This window comes from Quercus suber, unplaced genomic scaffold (genome assembly GCF_002906115.3).
Source record: "Quercus suber isolate HL8 unplaced genomic scaffold, Cork oak 2.0 scaffold_110, whole genome shotgun sequence".
NCBI lineage: Eukaryota > Viridiplantae > Streptophyta > Magnoliopsida > Fagales > Fagaceae > Quercus > Quercus suber.
The window spans coordinates 1,471,422-1,489,317 of NW_027069575.1; the positions used below are offsets into that span (position 1 = coordinate 1,471,422).

Here is a 17,896-nt window from a genome sequence, read left to right on the forward strand (position 1 = left end):
ATGAAAGTTTGGTAATTAAGTGAGAAAATTAGGCTTTTAAAGGTTATAAAAGATGATTAATGATTAAAGCTTATAATGATTCATTAATAATGCCTATTGTTTGCAAACATCAATCCTGCGTCTTGCAATATGATCCCAGTCGTTGGATCACATCACTTTTGCTTGGTAGTTCATCATTCTACTAAAAGACTTTCACTCTCACTTATTTAAATTTGTTGATTGACTCAGTTTATTTTTTATTTTTTAAAAAGAAAAAAATAAAAGAGAGTCATGTAAGTATAGTCAGAAGAGAGACGCTGTTTAATTTCAAAAGAGAGCAACTGAAATCTCTTCTCTCTCTTAACTACATCTTATCGGCGATGTTAGCATAGTCAGAAGAGAGACGCCGTTTAATTTCAAAAGAGAGCAACTAAAATCTCTTCTCTCTCTTGACTACATTTTATCGGCGACATCGTCTTCTCCCTTAATCAAAGTCATGGTGGGTTTTAAAAGAGGGGTTTTGAGTGATTGTGCTGCGATTCAAATGAATTCTTTGTTCCTGTTGGCCAAAAAGGTTTTATTATAATCAATAGGAAGAGATCGGATCAGATTACAACAAAATTTTAATAAAACAGAAAGAGATCAAAGAAAGATAGTCAAGAACAAGCCGAATACTAAGAGACACGTTTTTAGCTCATTTAATTTTGTCTTTCTTCTTTGCACGTTTACTGCTTATAGATGGTCCATATCAGCGCATATAAGCTCTACAATGCTGAAATGCAGCATTATAAACTCTGTTTACAGAACAGAGTGCAACTTAAAGTCCTTAGGGGTTAAAAGTGAGATCCAGAAGAGTTAAAATGAAAACTCTAAGCATACCCTCATTAGCCATTTGAGTAAACTCCGAGCCTACCTTCATTGTATATGTAAACTCTGAGCATACCTTCATTAGCCATTTGAGTAACCATCGGTGAGTAGCCGTTTGGATACTGATGAAAGTTGGGCGTCTGTGTTTTTTTTTTTTTTTTGAGAAGCACGTTTCAGCTTTCCAATGGGTTCCGTGCACTGTTTACAAGACTCACAAACCTATTTTTTCAACAAAACTTTCATTAAAATAGGGATCATGCACTATTCACACATTTAAAAATTATTTTATTACAGTGTTTTCAATTTTCAGCAAAATAAGCGATATCCAAACACACCCCAAGTAAGAACCAAAAACTGTGTTCTATTTTGATAAAATGAAAAACAAACATCATTTTCACCCTAACCTCAAGTGCCTTTTTCCTTTTTTTAATTTTTATTTATTTTATGATAAACTGAGTCAACAAATATAAATTGGTGGGAGTTTTTTCTAGTGAAATGATGGACCACCAAGCAAAAGTGACGTTGCCCATCATGAGTGTATAATTTCTCTTGTAGTTGCCATAGCTTCAACAATTTAATAAGTTAAGTCTTTTTTTTTTTTTAAGAGAATTTCAACTATGGTATCCGCTCCTGATGATAGCTCTTTATCATCAGACTAAGACACCAATTAGTTTTTGGTATAGACGAGAATTGAATCCTAAATCTCTTATTTAACCATCAAAGATTTTACCAGTTAAACTAACTAGAATCAAGGAAGTGAATTTCGTACCGTTCTGGCCGGTACAGCCGGTATATACCGTACCGGCCAGTAAACCGGTACAGATACACCCCTTATTTCGTACCGAAAAAAATACCGAACGTACCGGTCGCGTACCGGCCGTACTGGCGAAATTCGGCTGTTCCGGCCGGTAAATGCATACCGGACCGAAACAAGAAAAGGAAGAAGAAAAAAAATTTGAATTTTCACTCAATAATCAAAACGAACAACAGAACTATTCTTGATCTTTTCTCTCAAAGATCACCAAACTCAGTCTCAATCAAAATACAAACTCAAATCACAATTTTAAAACTAATCAAATTAGAACCAAAAAAAAAAAAAAAAAGCAAAGCTGACCCATCTGAGCCTCGGTGGGGAGGAGGATATGCGGTGGTGGAAGAAGGACAAGCGGACGATCTTCATGTGTGAAGAGAGAGCTCCAACCAAAGTGCTGCTAAGTGCTCCAGCCGAAGTGAAGAAAAGAAAAAAATGAAAAGTGCTCCCAGAGCTCCAGCCGAAGAAGAAAAGAAAAGGAGAAGAAAAGAAAAAAAGGTAAAAGAAAAGAGGGCTCCAAAAAGTGCTAGAAAAGATAAAGATAAAGGGAAAGTGTGGTGGAGAAAAAAGAGGAAAAAATAAAATAAAATAAACATGTGGAACATTTAAAGCACCCATTTTTAAGCCCTCTTTTAGTTCACGTGTGAAAGCAAAAAGGCTTAGTATTCTAAATTTAACTTGATTTTTAATTCTTTTTATAGATATAGATGTATAGACTTGGGCTTGGACTTGGGCTTGTGTGGAATTTAAGAATACAAATTAGTCTAATTTATGAATTTATATATAATATATATATATACGGTAAATCCAAAACGGTACACCGGTATTGACCGGTATCCGAAATATATCGTACCACTGGTCAAACCGGTACAGTCTCCGGTATGGTATTGACTCCCTTGACTAGAACCCACAAATGAATAATAAGTTAAGTCAATAGTTTGTGATTGCTCTCCCTAATTATTTCTATATTCATTGTCAACGATAATTATTTCTAATTATTAACTCAAACAAAAATCAAACCAAATTATAGGAGGGAGAGAGACTACTTGTGTTGGAGAACTAAAAAATACAACACCAATACATATTAACCCAAAATAGAGTTTTGAAAAACACATTGATTCATCAACCAAAAGTAGAATTACAAGGAAGAATATAAAATAAGAAGAGAAAAGAATCACTTTTCCAAGAGAGAATATGACAAAGCATAAAATAATTNAAAAAAAAAAATTAAAAAAAAAAAAAAAAAACTTGTAGAATAAAATTGTAAAACTTTATGCATTTACATGTGTGTGTGTGTGTGTGTTTTTTTTTAGTCAACATATGGAGTTCTATTTTTATTAGATTTTGTATAGTTTAAGTTTCTAAATGGTTACCTTGAAAAAAAATTCTGTAAACCGTCATTGGATCAAAATACTACACTGATGTGGCTCTAGAGGAACAATGCAACAAACAACAAATATTTCACTTTAGTTTTTAAATATTAATATTTTATTATAGTATTATGGGTTGGTATTGAGGGAAAATCTAATCTACCAACAAGTCTAATGTGGACTATTGCATAAGGTTTATTGTTATAAGAGGTCCATACTCCTCTAGGATCTAGATGTGTCTTTTGTAACCATAGTAGGTACTAAGTATATGTTTGGATTGCACTGAAAACAGTATATATGTGTGTATGCATTTTTTTGTGTGGGTCCTGTGCACTGTTTACAAAACCCGTAAGTACGGATTTCAACAAATTTTTCTTTAAAACTGAGTCTTACGGCACTATTTATACATTTAAAAATTATTTTATTATAATGTTTTCAGTTTTTAATTTTCAACAATAAACAATATCTAAAGAGACCCTAATAAAGCTCGATATGCAGAAAGATTTTAAGGTACAATGAAATCGGAGCATTGTACCACAATATTGAGACGCGACGTGGTTTCATGCGTGAAAGAGATTAAAAAAAAACATGCCCATGTGGACCGCGTGCTTTTCCATTTGGAGTGGGATCACCTTGTCTTAAGAACTCAACTTCACCTAGCTTGGACTAATTCAGATTGCGTGTAAATGCAATACTTACATATTGGACGAATTCTGTCCATTCAGATCAGCCATCCCAACTGAAAACCTAAAAAGAAAGGTTTTTCTAAAAAAAAATTAAGTTAATTAAAAAAAAAAAAAAAAGCAATCAAGGAGTAAATTTTTTAAATTAAGTTTTTTTTCACCACTATCCACAAGTATTACACCGGCTGCAATCATTTCATCTTAGAAATTGCACCTTATCTTAGTCCACTTTGGACAAGGGAGTATTTTCCAGTTACGTATTTATGAGATTAATTATATGTATTATGGGTTTCTCAACAGAAAAAGGCTATATGTATTATGGTTTTTAAAACTGTGATGGTTAAAGAATCGAAATTTAGTCTGATTTCTGATTTTTATTTAACCGATCAATTTAGTACTCAATTTTTATTGAACTGTCCAGTTCAATTTTTAAAACAGTGCTTAATTAGTATCACTTGGAGGTGGAATGACAGTGTTCAAAATCTAATTCTATCAAGTTTGTTTGTAATTTGCTTATTTTGTTGAAATTGAAAATTTTTTACTGAAAATATTATAAATAAAGGTAAAAATTAGTTAAAATAATACAATAGTGGTGTCTATGAATAGCATCAAAGAGTGCAATAAAACCGATAAATAGTAATAAAAATAAACTGAATAGTAAAATAAAATAGCAAAATTAAACCATGTCAAACACACTTAATTTGCGTAGGACTTTTTTTTTTTAATCAACCAATTAAAGGTGCTTTTTGTCCTTTTAGTTTTATTATTTATATTATTTGTCATCTCAACCCCTAATGGCCAAGAATCTCTCTATTTTATTTGCGTATGGCCTCTTCTTCTTCTTTTTTCTTTTTTTTTTTCTTTTTTTAAATCAACCAATTATTGGTGCTTTTTGTCCTTTTAGTTTTATTTTCTATATCATTTGTCATCTCAACCCCTAATGACCGTGTACGACAAGAAGAGGACTGTCCTCGTATCGTGATCACATGCGCGATATAGATACGCTTGAGTAATGAGTAAATTTTATAAGCATAAAGAAATTGTGACTCTTTTTTTTTTCCTTACTTGTTGAGATGGGAATTGATAAATGACAAATTTTACATGCACTTTCATACCATTTTAACTATACATTAACTATAACTTATTACCACAGTACTTATGGAAAATAAATATGAATTTTATTCTTGTCTATGATCATTATATACACACACTTGAGAGTGCAATAGATCATGCACATTTGTATTTATGTTTATAGGTGGCAGAGGACTAGGTTAAAGAATGATTTATTATTTTATGTAATGGTTACATGTAATATCTCTTTCACATGAAAAAGACTATGTGTATGAAATCTACTCTCAAATAAAAGAATATATAAGTGTTACACAAAATACACCCTCCCATGTGAGAAGGAGTTTTATATTTAAGAAAATGTCACATAATAAAGTATGAGCAAACATGAAAATAAGAAAATAAGAAAGAAAGTATCAAAGGATAAAGGGTGGTCTGAGTCCCAAACTAAAATAAATGGTGTAATTGTGTGTGTTAGGTGTACATCAGAATATCTCTTAGACCTCCCAATCCAGTCTCAATCTCATTAAATAAAAACAGAATTCCATATTATTTTCTTTTGGTTTCAATAATCTCCCCCTCAAATCGAAACCTGCAACCCTATTGGTTCAAACCCAAAAATCAGACAATTTGCCCTAAAATCAACATCAACTTCACAATCCTCCAAAAATCCATCCAAGGAATCACCCCCACTTCCATGAAACCTCGCATTTTCCTTTTTCCTTTTTGCATTATATATCATATTTGAACCAAACCACACAAATTGGAATCCATTCTCAAACAAGACACGTACTCTTGTCACTTACCATACAAAAAGAAACCACTTGTGAATGACGTGGAAAATGACTCCCCACCCACTCTCTTTGCTTTATTCCCACACATAAATCCCCCATGTAATCTTTCAACAAAAAGTTAGCAATAGAGAGAGAAGCAAAATTGAACAAGAAGAAGAAGAAGAGGAAGAAGAACCATTTCCCATTCTCATTGCATGAGAAAAAACCCCCCACCAAAATGGATAACCAAAATTCAGCTGAATTCCATTGCCATATTCCTTCTCAACCACTAGAGTCCAAGAAAATCGATCGCCCTTATTATAACAATGAAACTGAACAAGAAAGCCCTTCCTATGATAATGATGGTGATGATAACAAGGTTACACAAGGCTCATCTTCAAAAACCAGTCACTTTGACAACAAGGAAACTGCATTGCAAGGCCTGCCTTCGAGTCTAGTAGATGTTGGCAAAGAACAGAAGAGCTCTATGGCCATGGCCATGCCAGAAGATAGTGCACGTGAGAGGCTGAAGAGGCATAGAGTTGAGGTGGCTGGTCAGGTTTGGATTCCAGATATATGGGGTCAGGAAGAGCTTTTGAAGGATTGGACAGATTGTTCTGCTTTTGATGCTTCTTTAGTCCCTAATGGAATCATGTCAGCTCGTGCAGCTTTGGCTGATGAGGGAAGGAGAGCAACTTCTAGCGGAATAAGAATAGAAAACAGTTGTTGAATTTTTTTTGTTTTTGTAAGATGTTTTATCATTATTGTTTTCAATCACAGTTACGCACGTATCTTAATCTTTTTTGATACTGAAGAAAACATATGTGAATGGTTTCCTGGCTTTGAGTTTGAGGTTCATAGATTGCAGCAAAATATTGGTGATTTTCCTTGTTCTTCTTCCTGTTCTCTAGGTCTAGGTGTGATTCTACAAATAAGACTTTTAATTATTGGGAAAAAAAAAACCATAATAAATAGAAACTTCTGATTTTTTTTGCTTTTTGATATTCGTTTTGAAAGAAAATGATTTGGATTTTTTGAATCTGTAGTTTAAATTATGACTTGAGATCTAGCGCGAAATGATAGATTTTTTTTATTCTTTTATAAAGAAATTTATGAAGAGATCTAAATTTTATTAATATGTGAATTTGAAATAAAATTCCGGAATATCATGTGTTTTTCTTAGGGAAAAATCCAAAAGTTATATCATTGTGTTGTTAAATTTATATCAAGCAAAAGAATCTGCGTTTTCTTTACCATATATGCAATTCCATAATATTATAACTGTTTTCCTTTGATCAAAATCTCCAAAAATTATCATATGTTGGTTAAATTTATATTGGATTTACTTGATAAATCCAGGAGTTTCAATTCTGCAAATCCAAACTCAGGATGAGGATTTTGAAAAGTATGAAGAGTGCAACACGTTTCTCTATCGCCATTCCTTCTTTTAGTAGGTCATCTTGAATCTTGAATGTTTAGCGAATCAATCATAATTAGTCGAACGGTTCAAGGCTTATCTTTCTATTCCCTTTTCTGGTTGTAGCTGATCTTACTGTTCCCTTTCCAGTCGCCAGTCATTGATCGAAAAAGCCTGTAAATTCCATTTCCCTCCTCCCTCACCTCTCCAGAAACTATGCATGGGGTGTGGTCCAGGATAATTGAAGAGTAGTTGTGACTTTTGAGAGTTGTAGAAGTGATTAGAAATTTAGAACTATCAGCTAGAGCACATGTATCTAACTGAACCTAATTTTAGTCAGTAAATTAATGCCCAATCTCTGTAGTTGACTCAGCAATGTAGATTATTTTATTAAGGCTCATACTNGTCAATAAAAATTTCACACTTCCATTTTAAAAGACCTATGAGAGAACCTCTGTGCAGGTGTTAGTGTAAGTGGATAAACATTAATGTTGTCATCAAGATGTTAATTTTAAACTCATTCCTCCAACTGACATGACTTCCAACAAAATAAATTGACAAAGAAAGTTCCCTGTTGCTCATCTCTACAAAGGACATATGTTTCATTCTAGAAAATTAATTTAAATAAGAATATCACTTGCAGGTACAGTTTTTCATGTTCTAATAATTGACACTAATCTCTATTATTGATTTTTTATATATATATATATATAAATATTAAAAAATATATAAAAAAAAACACATTATATGTATGTCTCAGACATATCCACAAGGGGTTCTATACATGGACCTTCCAAGAAATCATAAAGTTTTTGCAGGGATACTAACATAAACATCCCAAACAATTTTTGATTAGTAAGTTACACAAGCACCCAATGAATCGTGAACCCACGACCTACCCTCCACTTTACTCTTAACAAGGAAAGGAGATTCAATTTGAGCTTGAGCTCATTGGCATAAACACCCCCAATGAAGGGGGGGCGGGAAATAAATATTCAGATCACATAATCTAGAGGATCTTCTCCCCTAAAAATATAAAAATAATAATCCTCAGCACACATGGAGGCTAATATGTATCAGGACAGTGGAGATCAATGCCCATTAATTATATCCATTTCAGAAACAATGATGATAATGTGGCATTGTCAGTAATAATGTCAATAAATAATAGCATGTAATGAAAAAGGTGAAGGGATATTATTGAATACCAAACCATCTTTGTCCTCCACAAAAAATCGTATGGCGTCATCAGCTGCTCCACTTGCAATAATACCCTCACTGTCATATTCACAAAGAGAATATAATTAACTCATGGTGGGACAACTTTTTTTTGAAAAATAAACAAATAAAAGGAAAGAGTACGACTGCCTCATGTAGGAAAGAACAACTTTTGTTAAGTTCACTCAAACCCCACTCCACATACACACACATATAATGTATGGGCATACAAATATATGTACTTATGTATGTATGTAGCATTGTACATATTTTGATTGAATAAGATGAATGTAACCAAACCAAATTGAGGGCTAAGTCAATACAACAGTCCCCCCACCCCCCCTCTTTTATATGAAAGAATGTTAGCTAAAGTTAACTTGAGTATTATATAATATCTAATCTTTCTTATATGCTATTTGAACTCTTAAGAGGCCAAACAATTGTGATGGTGGATAGGATGATGGTGATAAGTTAATATCCTTCAACACAAAAATCAAGCTTTTCAGACCAAGCATATGACTAGCCCTCAAGTTTAGCATTTGAGTTTAGGAATGGTATAAACACTATTTGATGTCTTAATGACGCAAGTGTAGAAACAAACGCTTTCCTTAGCCTCTCCTTATTCCCTTTTTCTTGTGTTTGTGTATGTGTTTTGTGGGTGAGGTGGGGGTTGAGTCAGCAGAAAACATGTGCAGTCACACCCATACTATCATGGCAGAGTATATAGACAATTTACTATTTACGATTTCTGTGGAGCCGTTTGTAATGCTAATTTAACATTAAAAGGGTGAGCAGATGGGGTTTAAATCTGACAAAGGTTACAAAAATAGAAGTAAATAGACCCACAAATGGGACAATTTTTTTTCTTGTAATTACTTCAACTGTCACTACCATTTTTTTATATAAGTAAAACAATTATCAGTGAAGTTCAACTGTCACTACCTTGACCAATGAACTGAGAAAATTGTTCGATCATGATAACCTGTGATAGTGAAGAGATGTCTCCTGAAAACCCAAAAGGAGGAACCTTGTATTAGTGTTCAAATAAGCAGTCAGATATAAAAGTGTAAAAGACTTGGCAATAAGCACCGCTTTATCAAATAATACAGAATAAATAAATTTACTTCAACTCCTTTGTGATGTATGACATAGTTAATGGAGCAGTTATTATGCAAACAGCATTACGACATTGCATAATTTCTGTTCAACAGTAGATAACTCGTCCCTATGGAAAAGCATCAAGATAATATTGATTATGCTATTTTTGTATATAATTTTGGAAAAAAATGAAACAAACATTATCAGATGAAAACATCTCCTCTAGGCCTCACAGTAAAATCTTGAAATCCTGAATAACTCACTAATATCCCAAACCATGTATATAATTGCAGATTTTTTTTTCTTTTAAGCAAATAATGTATTTATTTATAAAAGCACTAATGGGATGCAACTCAAGTACAGAGGAAGTATACAAGAGAACATAAATAATTATACAGTTAATACAACTGAGTATTATGAATAAATCCAGCATAAGCCATATCCTTCTTTCTTGTTTCCTTTACAAGCATTGATTTTCTTACTCTTGAAAGTATAAACTTGTAAGAAATATATTATACTCAGCAAACATCAAATTTGTTCATAATAATAGTGACGGTGGAACATCCTCATCCCCCAGTGGCGTGTGTGTGGACAGCCTAGGGGAGAGTGGGGGATGTCACACCCATGCACATCTGTGTGTTTGTGAAGTTCAGAACAACCTAGCTTCAAAATACTAGGTTTTTCCTATCACAGACGAGAAGAAAATAAATCCAATCACACCTAGACATAATATTAGTATCAAAAGGCAACATGGTGGAAGGGATGGAGATTCAGATTCATATATAACAAGTGAATTCCTAGAGAAAATTGGTTTTACACATGCTCTCTAGTCCCTGCTTCATTGCTTGGTGCTAACAGAAAGTCCATCAAATATATCTTATATTTAAGAATAGAAGGAGCTGAAGGCCTCCACAAACTGTTGGAAATACATACACACATACCCTGTACCCTCCCATTAATAGAATATCTCAAACAGTATTGTAGAAGTTCCTAAATGTGCAACACCAAACGCAAATTCTGCCGCCCCCAACAAAAAAAAAAAATAGCTAATACATATAAGGGTAGCATAGTCCTCACCAAGGAGCATAGCCATCAGCAGATTGCATACTTGTGCTGTCCATTTCCCATATCTTTAGAGTAAGATCATCACTGCAAAAATAGCGCATTACCATTTCAATTTATCTTGCCACTATAATTTAAACAACATATTTTCCCACCAATGCCAGACACATCTCTATTATTTCACCTACCTACATGTGACCATTTTATCTCCGGTTTTGTTGAAAGAAAGTGCCCAAACCGTCGAAGAATGACCACTGACATATCATTAAAACATCATTAACACTCTTACATATATATATTTGCACTCAGACAAAAATACGCTATTACACAAAGAGGTTAAGGATTCAAATGTAGATTACTTGTTAGGTTCACCTAAAGTCTGAACACACTGCCAATCATCATCATCATCTGCCCAAACCTACGAGTTATTGATCAAATCGACACGGAATCAAAAACTGAATATTCTTCACAAAATAGGCAATTCATAGACACACAAAAAAGCAGAAACACTTTACCTTAACAGTGTTATCATAGCTACAAGAGAACAAAACATCCAATGTAGGATGCCACAGAACCATCTTAACATCCTGTGAATGTCCTTGCAAAACCGAAACACACTCGTACTCGTTCCCCGGCTGCACTTCCCAAATCCAAACCGACTTATCCCGGCCACACGTGGCGAGCAGCGTCCCGGACGCGTTCCAAGACACGCTTTTCACCTCATTCTCATGACCCTAAAAACGCTAGTTAATGTACACAATTTACACAACCAATGTACAAAGTTTTTTTTTAATTATTATTATTACCTCTAATGTGGAAACACATTCGAAATCGCCACCAACGTTTTCCCAAATTGAAGTGGTGGCATCGAAGCTAGCAACGGCTAGTGATTTTCCTGATGGAGACCAAGAGCAAGATCGGACGGTTCTCGTGTGCGTGTCTTCTAAAACTGCCTGATTAAATTATCGAGTTTGATAAAAAGAGTTAGTTTTAGTGTTTGTGTGTGTGGGTGGGGGTGTGTTTGGTTACGGAGATAAGGAAATACTACCAACCTTGCAGTTCCAAGAGGAATGGGAAGAAGAGGAAGAAGAGGGAGAAGGATTTTGTTCCCAGATTCGAACGGTTTTGTCGCCGCTGCAAGAGGCGAAGACGAGAGGGGTTTCGGCGGTGCCGGTGGCCGGGTTCCAAGCGAGGCTCCACACTCTGTCGGTGTGGCCTTCGAGAGTTTGGAGTAGTTTCAGCTCGCAAGCTCCTTCGTAAAACTCCATTGAGAGTGAGTGATAAGTCTGTGAAGAGTGTGTGAAAAAGAAGTTTTTGAGATTTGGGGGTTTGGGGGAAAACTTTTTTCCGGAAATTTGTTTTTCTTCGGTTTGTTTTGTTTGTGTGCGGTGCCGTGCTGAGTGGTGAGGACGAGGACGAGGACGAGGACGTGTTGATTTGGTGGTGGGGTTTGGCACGCGCGGTGACGCGTCGGAAGTTTAGGGTTGGAGAAGCGTGGTGCACTCGTGTCGTGTTTATATATGTTTGTTGTTTGAGTTCTTTTTATTGAGTTGGTGGCTGCTTTCTTTTTGCCTTTCTTCTCGTAGGCCCATGTTCAGGCGAAATTTGCGGAGTAGTTTTTTAGAAAAAAATTTGGTGCATAGCATGAGTTTGGGTTGAAGCTCGAATTTGACAAACTCGAATTTCAAATAGTGTGCAACAATATTGAATGAAACTCGAGTTTGTCAAACTCGAGTTCTAGTCCAAACTCGAGTTTTCCAAACTTAAGTTCCAAAAATAATCTAACTTACAAAATAGTTTCATCTATGTGTTGCTTTTCTGAAATTTTTCTAAAATCATGCTAATGATCCTGGAAAATCAGTGGGTTGAAAATCTTCAAGTTTCGACAATCTTGAAGGTTAAGTCCTGAAAAACCAAATTTAATCAGAGAAAAGACCGGTGGAGGCCAGTCTATGGTCCTCCGATGATGAAGTTAGTGTGGCTGGAATAGAGAGAAAAATATTTCTAAGACTTTCTTCTTCTTCTATAAAAGAAATCCGAATCCCTTACCTCTACGTAGAGAAGTGTTTATATAGTGCACATGGAACGGTTATTTGCTCTGATAACCATTCCTATTGTCGAGGAATTCACCAAAGTCGGAGGTAACTTCCATAACTTCCATGGAAGTTACTTTATCTGGACCGGTGCTTTATCACGAACAAAGGAGGTTTCGGTTCATAGGTAAGATCCAAGTTTAAGTTCAAAATATTTGGCTCGTCCGTCCTTGATTAAGGACGGACGTGCCTTGGCTTGAACTATGCTTGCCCCGTCCGTCCTTTGGGATGGACGAGCCTCGTCCGTCCCCAATTTATGACAAACGAGGCTTGATGGGTACGGACGAGGTAATTTTGTTGCACCCTTCCTTCGTTCTTTTTCTTAGGACGAACCATATGGACAACTTTGGAGGTCACATTTTATAGCATCATCAGTTGCCCCCTTGTCCATGGGTTGTTCAAAGAGATGTAAGACGTGTGTTGGGTTGCAGATTGGTGTGCCACGTGTCATGAATTCGTTGGTGAAAAAATCTCGACGATTGATCTAACCGAAGAGTATGCCACATGTCTCTTGCTGATTTGGTTACATCGCTTCAGATGCCTGAGTTTTTTCCCTATAAATAGTGGAATACCTTCGGTACCCTCTTCATTTCTGAAATTCCTCCCCTTGTCCTTCCTCGTCCTAGATACTCATCTAGAAGCTTCTCGCGTCTATAGCTTTCCTTCGTCCTAGATACAGGTATTTCTCTTTTTCTCGTCCTTAGTTTTCCTGTTAAGATGGTTGACATTGTACTTTCCTCGTCTAGCGATAGTGTAGATAAGGCTATAAATGAGTATAATGATGAGAGTAGCTATGACAGTTCTAGTAGTAATAGTGATAGTAGTGGGGGAAATACCACGGACGAGGAGTATGTCTCTGGCGTCCCTGGGCTTCCTATAGAGGTTATACAGGAACAGCTTAGGAAGGCCTCAGGGTCTCAAGCTGGAACCTCGTCCACTGCCCCTCGTTCTGGTCCTTTGGACGAGGAGGAGGTCACTGTTTATAGTTGTGCAATAGATATCCCTTCTAGGATGGACGAGCAGAGACTAAAAAACCTTAGGGAGTGGTACCAAATTCTAGATGAGTTTAACCCTAGGTTGCCCGTCCGAGGAGAATGGTGTTGCAACCCTTACTTTGGGATTGGCGTCTATAAGGCTTACCTCTTGGGGGGTTTAAGATTCCCTTTAAACGCCTTTACTAGGGAGTTGTTGGTTAGGTTAGGTTTAGGAATATACCAATTCAACCCAAATGCATGGAGACTAATCATCTCAATGCAAATTTTATGGGGTGAAGTTTTTGGAAAGGACCGTCCTCTTACTGTGGACGAGTTCCTTTATTGTTACAAACCTTCAGAGATACATCAATCCCCTGGCTTCCATCAATTCACAGCCAGGGGTAAAGATTGTAGGTTGATCAAGTCCCTAGCCTCGTCTGACAGAAAATGGAAGACGGAATTTTTCTTCGTCTCTGGCTTCTGGGCTGGGAACCCTGTAGACGTTGGCCGGGACTCGTTTGGTCGTTATACCGGGGACCTAGGAAACCTTCGTCCTGAGGGTAAGTTGCTCCCCTTTTTCCTTTGATTTTTCCCTTTACTTCTTTTAATATTAACGATTAATTAAAAGAAATTTACTTCTTTCATTTCAGCTGTTGAACGTCCGTCTTTAAGCAAATTTTTCCGTGACCGCATCCACAGGGCTCGTCTTCACACGGATAGGGACTTCCATTCTTTGGTCTCACTTAGACGGCTTGCCAAGTGAGGGTTGGGCCCTAATCCATCTGACGAAGCAATTGCTCACGAAGTCACAGTAAGAAGAAGTAAGTCTTAAGTTCCAAACTTCCTTGCACATTGCTTACTTTGTTTTAATTCGAAAGGTATTTTTACCTCTTCTTCTTTTTTCTTTTTTTTTTAGGAATGGCAACAATGAAAGGGAACAAGGGAAAAGATGTAGCTGCTGAGGGGGATCGTCCTGAGACTGATATTCAGACTCGTCCTACGACTGGGGAGAAAAGGAAGACGCTGTCAAAGAACCTGGATTTGGGGAATCTCCCCAGTCGACGAGGCAAAAAGGCCAAGCCTAGCTCGTCCCAAGTGGTCAAGCCTACCCCTCCCTCATCTCAACAACCAGTACATGTAGTTGATGTGGACTCGTCCACCCCAATTGAGACCACTCCGTCCCAGACCACTCTGTCCAAGATTGTGTCAACCACGTCTCAGCCTTCTCGAACGGTCCCCTCAAATATTATTGAAAATAAGGACTTGGCCTGGGAACGTTTCAAGAAGGCTGTGACCGACGAAGACATAAATGTTAGTTATGATATGTCTCTTAAAGATTTTGAACACTCTGGTGTTCATGATTTTTTCAAGGTAATGCTTATATCTCGTCTTGACCAAGGATTTTTATTTTCCTTCCTCGTCTCTCTTTCTCTTTTTTTCTAACTTTTTTTTTTTTTTGGTTGTGTTTCTTTCTTACAGGGCATGTCAAAATTTATAGCGGCATCTAGGCAAGCCACGGGGTTGGACAAGATGAGGATCCTATTAGAGACGAGGGTCCAAGAGTTGAAGGTCGAGGCGAGGCAATGGGCTGAAGTGGCTGCCAAAACTATGGACGAGGTGAGAGAGTTGAAGACATTGGTTGAGGAGCTGCAAACCAGTGCTGCAAAGAAGGACGCTTGTCTTGAGGCCCTGTAAAAGAAGAATGACGAGTATGGCGCTCTTCTCTCCAACGCGAAGGAAGACGCAGTGGCTGAATTTAAAGCGTCCAAACAGTATACTGATGTTTTGGACACTAATTACGCAGCAGGGTTTGAAGATTTCAGAATGGAGGCTGTGGAAAAGTTCCCTAGCGTAGACTTCAGCTCCATTCTACTGAACCTGAATGCTGCTGCCACTAGTTCTCTCGTTCAGACTGGCTCCGACAACATCAATGTTGAAGACGATGCTACAACCTTGCCTCCTCAGGACGCCTCCAATGTTGCTCCCTCTACTTAAAGATTTTTAATGTATTTTTATTTGGTCTATTTTGTGACCTTATGTAATTTCAATACATTCACCTCGTCCAAGGTTTTAGGACGAGGTTTTAAACAATCATCTTAGTTTATTTAGCAAAGGTTTTTCTGGACGTAGGATATCCACCCTTGACTTAATGAATATTATTTTCCTGTTGCATATGTATGGACGAGTTTTATTTATTTTGTTTACTTGACTTCGTCCATCTTTTACATATATATTCGTCTACCATTTTCATTAGAATTTCAAATGTAGTTCATCTATGTGAAATGGTAATAATCAACATTACTGGTCCAAGGACCTGTTGAGAAATGATAAGAACCAGCATTCTTCGTCCATGGACTTGGCTGATTTTTATGCTTAATGAAGTCTTAAGGCCTTTTCATTTTACTCGTCCATGGACTGGATTGTTTTAACAAAGGCCTTAACAGGATTGAAATACAGCCATACATTTCTTTCGTCCATGGCTTAATATGCACTCGTCTATGCATTTTCTCACCCATGAATGAGACATGTATTGTTCTTTACTTCGTCCATAGTATGGACGAGTATGTTTTAGGCTTTATCGCAATTAGCTTTAAGTACTGGCTTTGCTTCATTTTCTGATTTGGACGAGCATGCCTTGATGTTTTTCTTTTAGGAAAGCTTGTCAGTGTATCTCTGCATTCAGAGAATTGTCTCATCTCATGTTTTTCAAACTTTTCAGGGGTAAACTCAAACAAACGTAGTATGGGAATCAGTGAATTACACAACATTATGTACATTCCATGAATATCGTTCATAACATAAGTATTGTTCATAGACGAGGCAGGCACTTTAGAGGCCAATGCCTTTATTTAAACACAAACTATAACGTCGTCCATAAATTTAACATAATAATAAAGCCACACCAAACAATATAATAATAAAGTTTTTAATTGTTGAGCTCGTCCAAAGTCATGCTCTCCCAGGCTGGCATTCTACTGATAGTACTTCCTCAAGTGCTCCACATTCCAAGGATGCTCTAACTTCCTCTCATCAAGGGCTTCTAAGTAATAGGATCCTTATCTTTTGCAGTTGACAACTCTGTAGGGGCCTTCCCAAATTGGTCCCAACTTCCCATGGGCTGGGTTCTTTGTTGCTAAGGAAACCCTTTTTAGGACGAGGTCCCATATGTTGAATCGCCTTGGCTTTACCATTGCGTCATACCGCCTAGCCATAAGGTTTTTATACCTTGCCATCCTTTACTCAGCGTCCGTCCTTACCTCGTCTATTAAATCGAGGTTCAAACGTAGTTGTTCCTCATTAGTTTCGTCCTGGTAGGTTGTCACCCTATGATTGGCCACGTGCACTTCCGCGAGTGTAACTGCTTCAGTTCCATATGCTAGCTTAAAAGGAGTTTCTCCCGTAGGAGTTCTCACTGTCGTTCTATATGCCCACAGAACACCTGGAAACTCATCTGGCCATACTCCCTTAGCCCCCTCAAGCCAAGTCTTGATTATTTTCAATAAGGATCGGTTTGCAACTTCTGCCTTGCCATTAGCTTGTGGGTGGGCTGGTGAGGAGTAGTGATTTTGAATTCCAAAGTGTATGCAAAAATTTTTGAAAATTGCATTGTCAAATTGTTGTCCATTGTCCGATACCAGCACCCTGGGTACTCCAAATCTGCACACAATATTTTTCCACACGAAATTCTTGACATTTTGCTATGTGATGTTGGCCAAGGGTTCTGCTTCTACCCACTTGGTAAAATAATTAATACCAACCACAAGGAATTTCATTTGCCTTATACCCAGTGGAAATAGACCCAGAATGTCCAGTCCCCATTGCGCAAAAGGCCACGGGACCGTCATTGGAGTCAAATACTCTGATGGTTGCCTGGGGACGTTGCTAAACCTTTGGCATTGATAGCAGACTTTGATGTAAACTTTAGCGTCAACTTGCATATTTGGCCAATAATATCCCGTACGGACGACTTCGTGGACGAGCGACCTGGCGCCTGAGTGATTGCCACATGCTCCTTCATGAATTTCTCTCAATATGTAGTTTGCTTCGTCTGGGGTCAAACACCTGAGATAAGGCTGGGAAAAACCTCTTCGGTAGAGAATCTCGTCCATAAGAACGTACCTGGCCGCCCTTGCCCTCAGCTTTCTAGCTTCGTCTTTTTCTTCCGGGAGTCGTCCGTCTTTTAAGTACAACACAATTGGAACCATCCAATTTGCTCTATTTTCCACCTGTTGTACTTCTGGGATGTCTATACTCGGCATATACTGAATTTCGTCAAACTTGTCTACGGCTTCGCTCTATAAGGCTTCTTTCGCCAAGGCATCAGCTTTTATGTTCTCCTCCCTTGGGACTTGAACGAAGCTAACTTCTTCAAACTTCTTTATAAGGCGCATCACTCTGTTTAGATACTTCCTCATTCGTTCTTCTTTAGCCTCAAACATTCCATTCACTTGGCCTATGATCAACTGAGAATCTCCCAAGACGA

At 37.2% G+C, this 17,896-nt stretch overlaps 2 protein-coding genes and 1 long non-coding RNA gene across 3 annotated transcripts; 1 reads left to right on the forward strand and 2 right to left on the reverse strand.

The window, feature by feature from the left end:
• Positions 1-649: 649 nt before the first annotated feature.
• LOC136068340 (uncharacterized) lies at positions 650-2,220 on the reverse strand. The gene is made up of 2 exons (XR_010629703.1): positions 1,961-2,220; positions 650-1,065 (listed from the first exon to the last, which is right to left on the reverse strand). It is a non-coding gene; the product is annotated as an uncharacterized LOC136068340 (long non-coding RNA).
• A 3,344-nt stretch (positions 2,221-5,564) lies between these two features.
• On the forward strand, positions 5,565-6,444 carry LOC112027434 (protein BIC1). The gene has a single exon (XM_024060106.2). It carries the CDS (start codon positions 5,790-5,792, stop codon positions 6,279-6,281), a length of 492 nt encoding a protein of 163 aa, XP_023915874.2. The 5' UTR covers positions 5,565-5,789; the 3' UTR covers positions 6,282-6,444.
• Positions 6,445-8,110: 1,666 nt separating this feature from the next.
• LOC112030953 (protein CIA1) lies at positions 8,111-11,876 on the reverse strand. Its single transcript, XM_065775397.1, has 8 exons — positions 11,399-11,876; positions 11,153-11,299; positions 10,862-11,080; positions 10,706-10,764; positions 10,535-10,600; positions 10,362-10,433; positions 9,129-9,191; positions 8,111-8,246 (listed from the first exon to the last, which is right to left on the reverse strand). Exons 1-8 carry the CDS (start codon positions 11,612-11,614, stop codon positions 8,126-8,128), a joined length of 963 nt encoding a protein of 320 aa, XP_065631469.1. The 5' UTR covers positions 11,615-11,876; the 3' UTR covers positions 8,111-8,125.
• Positions 11,877-17,896: the final 6,020 nt, after the last annotated feature.

Excerpts from the sequence above, each read along its gene's own strand:
- LOC112030953 (XM_065775397.1), bottom strand. The coding sequence starts at position 11,614 with ATGGAGTTTTACGAAGGAGCTTGCGAGCTGAAACTACTCCAAACTCTC. Across the intron at positions 11,081-11,152 it reads AATGTGTTTCCACATTAGAG|GGTCATGAGAATGAGGTGAA; the intron begins GTAATAATAATA and ends TAGCGTTTTTAG. Across the intron at positions 10,601-10,705 it reads ACTTTAGGTGAACCTAACAA|TGGTCATTCTTCGACGGTTT; the intron begins GTAATCTACATT and ends ATGATATGTCAG.
- LOC112027434 (XM_024060106.2), top strand. The coding sequence starts at position 5,790 with ATGGATAACCAAAATTCAGCTGAATTCCATTGCCATATTCCTTCTCAA.